Source organism: Muntiacus reevesi, chromosome 3, assembly GCF_963930625.1.
Source record: "Muntiacus reevesi chromosome 3, mMunRee1.1, whole genome shotgun sequence".
Classification (NCBI taxonomy): domain Eukaryota; kingdom Metazoa; phylum Chordata; class Mammalia; order Artiodactyla; family Cervidae; genus Muntiacus; species Muntiacus reevesi.
This window is the reverse complement of record NC_089251.1, coordinates 18,674,448-18,683,848: the sequence shown is the minus strand read 5'-3', so window position 1 is coordinate 18,683,848 and position 9,401 is coordinate 18,674,448. Positions and strand designations below refer to the sequence as shown.

General features: G+C 45.2%; 1 protein-coding gene across 1 annotated transcript; it reads right to left on the bottom strand.

Annotated features, from left to right (window-relative positions):
* Positions 1–1,668: 1,668 nt before the first annotated feature.
* RRM2 (ribonucleotide reductase regulatory subunit M2) lies at positions 1,669–9,084 on the bottom strand. Its single transcript, XM_065928584.1, has 10 exons — positions 8,931–9,084; positions 8,759–8,833; positions 8,262–8,405; positions 7,860–7,976; positions 7,107–7,240; positions 5,406–5,500; positions 5,159–5,292; positions 3,993–4,097; positions 3,795–3,908; positions 1,669–3,716 (listed from the first exon to the last, which is right to left on the bottom strand). Exons 1-10 carry the CDS (start codon positions 9,027–9,029, stop codon positions 3,564–3,566), a joined length of 1,170 nt encoding a protein of 389 aa, XP_065784656.1. The 5' UTR covers positions 9,030–9,084; the 3' UTR covers positions 1,669–3,563.
* Positions 9,085–9,401: the final 317 nt, after the last annotated feature.

Genomic DNA, 9,401 nt, shown 5'->3' with positions numbered 1-9,401 from the left:
CCCTCCCTGGCCAGAGGGCACTTATAAATACCATCTTTGCAAGGAGCCAGTCCTCAGGCTGGATCAAAGGCCAGGCAATGCCTGGCAGGCAAGGGGGGGCTCCCACCACTGTTATGGCAGCCAGGCTGGGCCACACCAAGGGAGCAGAACCCCAGGGATCAGGAGTGATTAAATGTGCCTCCTACGTAAGTGTTGGGGCTCAGTACATCTGAAGCCCAATCAGAAAGCACATCCAGGGAAACCAGAAAGTGGGATCCAGGCTACTAGGTTTTTTAAAGCCCATGGGCGATTATAATGTCCATGAGTTGAAAACCACTGGTTTGAACCATATAAAGTCCATCCCAATGTCAAATGTTTCAGAATCTCCCAAGGTAAACTCATTAAAACTGTGGGCTCCCTAGTTTCACCCCCAAGATCAATGCAGCAAAGGCAGTTCAGGCCCAGTGGTCTGACCGCACTGATGCAGGTCCTCCAAGTGAAGTATGGGGGCTGTATCTGAGAGCTCAGGCAGTCAGCATAGGTAGATCTCAAGAAAAAACATGACCTTGGGCTGCCCGCTTGGAGGCTAATAGTTGATGGTCCTTAGAGCACAGCTGCCTGGAAGTATCTGATGGTGTTTTGGGGATAAAAGGCAAAGCTCCCCAAAGAGACTCCTCCAGGACATAGAACACACTTCTAACCACTCCAAATGCCAGCACAAATTCAATGGCATCCACCAGCCACTCCAAGGGCATAATCCTTGGAGGCTGTGTGATAAGATAGTTGTTGTCTCTTGTGACTTTGTGGACTATAGCTCACCGGGCTCCTCTGTCCATGGGATTCCCCACCCAGGGACTGAACCTACATTGGCAGGTCTTCTGCATTGGCAGGCAGATTCTTTACCACCGAGCTACGAGGGAAGCCCAAACTCCAAGACAGGAAGTGGCTAAAATCTGTGCATTCTAAGTGAACATTCTTCATAGGAGTACAGGGAAGGAATCTCAATGCAATGAAGCAGAAAAGCAGTTGGGAAGATTCATCTGTAACCCCACCCCCACCAGGGGAAGCAGTATCTCCACACTCCTAAATGTTCCCTCCCAACCAGCATCCCCATCGCTGTCTCCCTTGGTTTGGCTCCAGAACTGCATCCTCATCTAACTGGGATTTACTTAGGCACCCAGCTTCCGCCTGAGGGGTAAACCTAAACCTCACAGGGAGGGCTTTGCCCTCTGCCCCACCTGACACCCGGCGGGAAGCCTGCCATTTGCTCAATGAATGACTGTACATCACCAGTGGGGATACAATGAGTAATTCGTTAGTTTAAGGATGCACAGGTGAAGGGAAGTGGGATTGCCCCAGTAAAGGGCATTTACAGACAAGAGGGACAGTCTGATGAGGGCCAGCAAAGCAAAACCCTAGTCCAGGAGACCCAGGCCCTGAGAGGTTCACCCGAGGCTGTGAGCCAAGTTCAACTCCCTTGCTCCTGGTTTCACAAATCCGTGTGCAGTTCGGCAGATGCTTCAGGGCATCACCCTTCAAGTGAACCCATTTCCCACAACTTGTGCTAGAACAGCCACGACAAAGCCCCCTCCCCAGAACTGCAGAAAGCAAACGAACCCCTATGCAATATTTATGAAATACTTTTTAGTTTTTTCTTCCTAGATTGAAACACAAATGTTAACAAGGAACTGACACAAGAACAGTTTTATTGAAATCACTGAACACTTGTGCAGTACTCAATATTAGGATTTTGAGACGTTTTAGACAAAATCTGTTTTCCCTTTAAACAGATGAAGAAACCGGATCCTAAATGGTGGAAGTTAATGCTTTTATCACACAGCTAATGGGAGGTAGAATCCTAAAATTTGCTTCCAACTTCCACCTGTACCTGACCATGCCAGCTAAAGTGTTTATATTTTTGTGTTGCCTAAGTTTAAGGACCACATAATCTGGATTAACTTTACAACAATAATTTAAGATAGAGAAGGATCCCATATTACAGAAAATCTTAAATCGACTATTTTACCATTTATACAATGAAGAAAACTGACAATAGGACAGGCCAGTGGTCAGCCAACACACAACACAATGTGTTAACAAACAGCCGAGAGATTGATGGGTGTCACTTATTTCCTTCCATATTACATCTTGTCTTTTTTGGAGGGAGGAAGGAATAAAAAGGCAGATTGATTCAAACCAGCCCTATTAAATATACCAATTAAGTTTATACTTTCTTTTCTGAAATTAATATTTGAGTGGAACATGTATTAATTATTCACATAACACTAGTTTTCTACTGCAGTTTAAGAATCCAGCAGATGATGCTAAGGTTTAGGCAAATCCTAGAAGTCATTGCACTGAATGATAACTACTCAATTATGAACTGGAAAATAATACTGGGTAATTATTTCAAAGTATAAACTACAGATATAATATTAAAAAAACATAGATAGTAGAAAACTTTTCTAACTTAAAAGTATAAATGGTTAAGTCAACAGTACCTACTTACAAATTTCACAAAATCAGAATGAACACTCAACTTTTAGGAGGGGACATTTCAGTCCTGCTTAATAGGAGTCCACTTAATAGGAGAAAGATCTTATATAGGTAGGTCCTTTCGTTCAAGGGTGATTTCAAAACCAACTTACAATGTTAATATTATATCTTGGATCCCTGCTAAGAAGACTCTTCAAGGATCTTTCATACTAACTTGAAGTTGAGGAACATACAATTTGAGAAACTAAATGATACAGCCCCTCCCGCACACCCAGGTAACCTACAGTGAGTCTGGATCTGAACTTTAGTTCCTAGAAATCTCTCATCTCTTATCCTGAGATACTCAACCTGGGCTCTACAACAGGACACCAACCTGTGTTCCAGAGGGCCCCACCTGGCTGATACTAATACCTAGGCGTGCACAGGACTGAGTCAAAAAGCGCTTCAATTCAATTCATTCAAGAAAAGAAGAAAAATAACATGCTTAGTTTACATAGGCTTAACCTACTCTGGTCACCTAGTAAATCTTCAATTGGCTCCCACTACTGGTAAATAGAACACTTTTGTATTTGGTGCAGAAACCAACAAATTTAGGTAAAATCAAGCCTTTACCCTGATAGTTCAAACTATGTTTATTTGTGTGTAAAGTGCCAGTTTTATATACAAATCATAAGTAAACTTTAATCTGCTCAGAAGCAGTGAGTCTGATGTCTTCCTACAGTCTTGTGGCAGTTACTCTTTAATCTTTCCGGATCAAACTCGCTGGAGTCCCTACACTTGGAGGCCAAGAAAGTGGCTGTTAAGAGGCAAAGTAAGTCCTGTTCAGCTAGCCTGCTTGCAAAAGTCAAACACGGACAAGATCTTTCAAGAACCTGAGTAGCTTTTGACTACTTTTCATCTAGGTGACCCCACTAGCATTAACAGGATTGATTTTGAGGTAGCTACACAGTGCTAAAGATGCCATTAGTGAACATGATGGACAATTCATGGTGTAGCTCGTTGATATGGTTCAAGTAGCTGATTTTTTTCTTTTTTGATGAGAAGGAAAAAAAAAAAATCAGCAAGGTAAGAGCACATCTTCAGGTCACTTAGAAGTCGGCATCCAAAGTAAAGGAATTCTCTGTCGGACTTGACATCACTCCCATCCTCTGATACTCGCCTACTCTCTTCTCAAAGAAGTTAGTCTTCCCCTCCAGCGAAATATTTTCCATAAAGTCGAATGGATTTTCTACTCTGAAAACCTGAAAAGGTTCATAGCAAAACGTAAGCACAGAACACCGGTTTCAGAAAGAACCAGAGGGCTACCCACAATACTTTACCTTGCTAAAGCCCAGCTCCAGCATAAGTCTATCTGCCACGAACTCGATGTACTGCTTCATCAAAGTACAATTCATCCCAATAAGCTTCACAGGCAGGGCCTCCGTGAGGAACTCCTAGGGGCCAGAGCACAGCTTCTCAATAAAACGGAAGCATTAAGAGGTCTTCTAGCAAGCACAAGGCCTCCCCGAGTTACCCACCTGTTCTATCCTAACTGCATTGACGATTATTTCTTTTACTCTCTGTTCCGAAGGTTTGTGCAACAGGTGTTTGAACATAAGGCAGGCAAAGTCACAGTGCAAACCCTAGAAGAAAAAGGTTTAAGGTCACCAACAGAGCAGTAGACTTCTATCATTAACGTGGAAGAGGAAACTGTTAGGCTGGCATTCTTGTTAGACATCCTATGTGGTCAGACTAAAGCATTCCAAATGTCAAGGGGAAGATGACTCAACTGCTGTGTCACCTAAGCAGGCTTGGTCCCACCCTGGGCCCCCTAGAGGACAGTGAGACAAGTCTGGTCCTCACTCCTCTGTGGTTGCCAAGGAGTGGGAGGAACTTTTTCTCAGCATTCTTCCTTCCTACAGCCCTGAGCTCTAACATTCACCACCACTACTTCCAGCAGGAAAGGCAAAACTCTGAATAGCCTGGTTAGTTTTTAGATTTATAACCTAATGTCTGGGAAATCAGTAATAGTAATGCAATTTCAAGTGAATCAAGTCTGCAAGTCTTAGTGCATTAAATCCCAAGTAAAGTTGATGGGAGTGGTTTCCCTGATAGCTCAATGGTAAAGAATTCGCCTGCCAATACAGGAGATACAAGTTCGATCCCTGGGTTAGGAAGATCCCCTGGAGAAGGGAACGGCAACACTGTAGTATCTCTTGCCTGCAAAATTTCACGGACAGAAGAGCCTGGCAGGCTACACAGTCCACAGGGTCGCAGAGTCAGACATGACTGAGAACACACACACCCAGACAACGCTGATGGGAGTTATACAGAATATCTGGGCACCTTTACTTTCCTCTTTGGCATTTTAATCCAAGTGCATTCAAAGACATACTGAACCAGAATGGATTCACTGAGATGTTCTCTAACTAGTTGAAGTACAGAAAGATCACACAGAAGACCAGGTAGAAATAATATTACTTCCCCTAAAAAAAATTCCATACATAGAGAAATACCTATGTATACTGAGAATATGAGTAAAATAATTTCAGCAAATTATTTCATTCTCTGCCAAGATGCCTATGGTTGAACCCACAAGTTAAATGTGCATTTAAGGCAATCTCACATCTTGGGTTCCCGTCAGTGAACACGGGGTTGTAGGTGTTTGGGGTGCAGGTCAGCCTGTTTTCTGAATTAGACCCACCTCATCTCTGCTAATAAGTTCATTGGAAAACGTGAGGCCAGGCATCAGTCCTCGTTTCTTGAGCCAGAATATCGATGCAAAAGAACCGGAAAAGAAGATGCCTTCCACTGCGGCAAAGGCTACCACACGTTCTCCTACAGTTAAAAACAAAATATTTCTGTGAGTATCTGTCTGTGTTCATAGGAACAAACCAGTAACATCACTTAGAAAATGAAGCTCAGGGGTAACTAGGGCCAAGGTCCCTTACCATATGTAGCTTCTTTGTCCCCAATCCAGCGCAAGGCCCAATCTGCCTTCTTCTTCACACAAGGCATCGTCTCAATGGCGTTGAAGAGAAATTCCCTGGTAGGCACACACAGATGATCAGCCATTCTAGCAAAGACTTCTAGTATCAGCTTCTCAGTAAGAGCACTGGGACCATGACCAATTTGGGATTCAAACTGAAATGTTTTCTTTTTACTAGCTTGCTTTTTCCTCCAGTGTTTTAGAAAAAATATCAAAAATCCATTTGGTTTATGTGAATAAAATTTAGGTACCATTAGTTCATACTAAGCCCCACAACCTCAGTCTGTTACATCAAGAGCATTGATTGGTTTCATTATTTCAAGTTCAGGTGATAACAAGGTCCACAGGCCCTATCTTTAAATTCAAAGAACTGCAAAAGCTTAACTGCTAGGACTACTTAAGTTATGTTGACCATTGTCTCCCTAAACTGATGCCCTAACCGCCTACACAATATCACTGTGCCAATTATTTGGGCCCCAAATGCCGTAAGTATATAATAAAATAATTGAAGTCAATAAACTAAACAACCTGTGATTGCTTTCACTTTATAACTCTGCTACATCCTTGATCCCAGGTCAGAAAAGCAAACCAACTGGCCCTACACTCACCCAGGTCTTCCTCATTACCCTATTCCTCCCTGCGCCTACTTTGGGAGTCCAGAGATTCCCCAGCCTGTCCCAGTGAACTTGTTTCCATCAGACCTTGGGCTCCTTTTATTCTCTTTCCTTGACTCTCCCTAGCTTTCAAAGCTCAACCATCAGGCCATTCTGATCCCTCCCTTCTGGTAACCTATTCCAATCATGCCCTACCTTTACTTTCTTTTCTCATTTCTGTCTGCAAACATGTTCAAATCATTTTACAACCGCCCCCTGGCCCCCGCAAAGAGTTTCCTCCATCCTGCTGGCCTTTCAAGTCACCACTCATTTTCCCTCTTCACTTTCTTCCACATCATCTACAAAAGGCAACTCCTCAGCTTCACCAGTTCTGTGCTACACAGGCTCTTGTCCTGAAGCTGACCTTAGTATCTAAACTACTCAAACGCCTATTTCTAGTGCTCCCCTCCTCTCCAGTCCATCCTGACAATGTAAAATAGGCCCTAAGCTACTTACATTTGCTCTCTGTTATCCCAATATATACTATCATTTCAGGCAAATTGCTGTGTGCCTGAATTAATTTCATGGTTCACTGATGCCTCTGTGCTATTATGTAATTCCTCCACTTATATTCCTAGGTCTTATTTTCTATATTATGTTGCAAGCCCCTTAAGAGGCTGGTTTTATTTTCAACTTTGCATCCTCCACCCACTCCACCCTGCGCCAGCCTCACACTGTAAGTTGACAGATTTGTCAGATATGAAAACTATCAAATCTAAGTTTTAGCTCATCAGACAGCCTCTTGGAATGTTTTCTCAGAAGGCATTAGATTGGATGTTCACTAGTATGTTTCCAGCTCTCAAAGGATGGAGTAACCTTATAACTGTTTTTAGCAATTGACTAGTAAAGTGAATTTAGGCCTGTTCTTAAGAGTAGACATGACCATGGGTGCTAGGAGTTTCTTTGACTTACTCATTTTAGAGTCATTTTTCTATCCCTATACGATTTCAAAAAGTAACAACCAGTAATCCTAAATAAATATGTTGGCATATCACCACCCAAATACTCACCTTTCTTTGGAATCTTTAATGTAAGTGTCAATGAGGAGACTATACATTTCCGAATGTATGTTTTCCATGGCAATTTGGAAGCCATAGAAACAACGGGCTTCAGTAATCTGAACTTCTTGGCTAAACCGCTCCACCTAGTGGTAAAACACAAAGATCATTTTATGGAAAATCTACCAGCAGCAATTCAGTCAATGAACACTGGTTGCCTCACACTTCCGTTTTTGTATCATTATAAGCTAGACATAGCAATTCATTTTCATTCATTGCAAGGAGGATGCACTCAAGACATAGATGTGACCAGTTATTAAAAAAAAAGCAAAGCCACAAAATGGAGAGCAAATAGATAGTTACTAGGGTTCTGGATGTATTACTATCACTTAGTTAAGTCGCTCAGTCGTGTCCGACTCTTTGTGACCCTGTGGACTGTAGCCCATCAGGCTCCTCTGTCCATGGGATTCTCCAGGCAAGAATACTGGAGTGGGTTGCCATTTCCTTCACATAACATTGCCTTAACATTGTTTCTGCACAGTTGAGGGAAAAAAATACCATAAGGAAGAAAATAACTGTAAAGTACACTATAGAACAGAAAATGCCATAGAATATAAAACCCTGGTTTACAGATATAGATATATACATCTTCAGTGTGCAAAATTTTAAAAGACAAAAAAGAGAATTGTTAGTTCTCACGTAAATCTTGAGTAAAGGTACTTTTTCCGGGGCTGGGGGGAGGGGTGGGAGACAGGGGGAACTCACCAAATTTTCATTTACTATGCCATCACTTGCTGCAAAGAAAGCCAGCACATGGGAAATAAAATATCTCTCCTCAGGCTTCAGAGCTTCCCAGTGCTGAATGTCCTTGGAAAGGTCCACCTGAAATACAGAAGTTCACAAAGGGTTCAAGCCGGCAGGACCTTCACACATACGCCTAATGGTTCAACTTTAATAAGTCTACTAGCACCACCTGATTTATATACCCCTCCCATATTCTGCCAATTTGAACATCTCACATCCTGAGTGGACAACCATTCCAAACAGGGATAGGGAGAACAGCAAAGCATATTTTAAACATGTTATAGCCGGCCCGGCTGGGGTCTTCCTCTAGAGAGGCAATGGGCAAAGGGTCTTTTAAGTCTCCTAGTTGCTGCATCTGATTACCTCCTCAGCTGTCCAAAAGGAAGCCTCAGCTTTCTTATACATCTGCCAAATATCATGGTATTCGATAGGAAAGATGACAAAGCGGCGGGGGTTTTCTCTCAGAAGTGGTTCGTCCTCCACACTGGGGGCAGATAGCTTAGGGTTCTGTTGGGAGAGGAAAATGTAAGGGGAAAAAAATGTTAAGTATAGGGCGAATCATGAAACTGTCATTTCTTTTTCAAGCAGAATACCTCCAATGATCAGAAATCCCATGGGCCTGAATGTAAGTCGGTTGTCATACTTGGATTTTATGGGAGTATAGAGAAATAGGAAATGTCCAGATGTGCAATGGTGCTGGGGAGGGAACAGACTTTGGCGGGAAGGCAGCGCGGGCCCGGGAAAGGTGGGTAGGGTTTGAGAGCAGACAATGAGGCTTTGGCGCCAAGCAGGCTCCGCCCGCACCGCCTTGCCTGCAGCGCCCCCTCGCCGCGCGCCCCCGCCGCAGCCCACCTACTCACCGGCTCTGAGGGCTCCTGGAAGATCCTCCTCGCGGTCTTGCTGGCCAGCACACGGGTCCCGCTGAGGGAAGGGGGCTGTAGGGAGGTGCGTGGTCAGAGGCCTGCCCGCGCCCCAACCCACCCACAGGACTCCGCCGCCCTGCCCCCGACCCCCGCCCCCCGGGGCGCTCACAGTGTTCTCCTTGTCCGCTAGGCTGAGCCCCTTCAGGGGCGAGAGCTGCTGCTGCTGCGGGTCAGCGATGGTGGCGAGCGGGACGCGGACGGAGAGCATGGTGGCGAGAAGGTCAGTGCGGTGGGGCTGCGCGCGAGTCCCGAGAGCCCCTGCAAGGCCCCGCGGGGGAATATTTAAAACCCCAGGCGCCGGCCCAGTGGGCGGGGCCACTTCCCCATTGGCTGGATCCCGGCTGGCCCCGCCCACCCCACACAGATTCAAGCGCAGCGCGGGAGCTCAGTCTGGCCCCCAGGCCCTGCCCTCCCGGGACCCCCGGGCACCTGCCCCTCCCAGGCCTCTGGGGGGCCGCGAGCGCCGCCGCCCGCCTCCCCGAAGACCTCGTCGGACAAAGGCTGCAGCCCCTGCGCGCTCCGTGCGCCCTAGCGGGCGCGAGGGCACTCTCGCGCGTCCCCGGAACGGTTTGGGATTGAA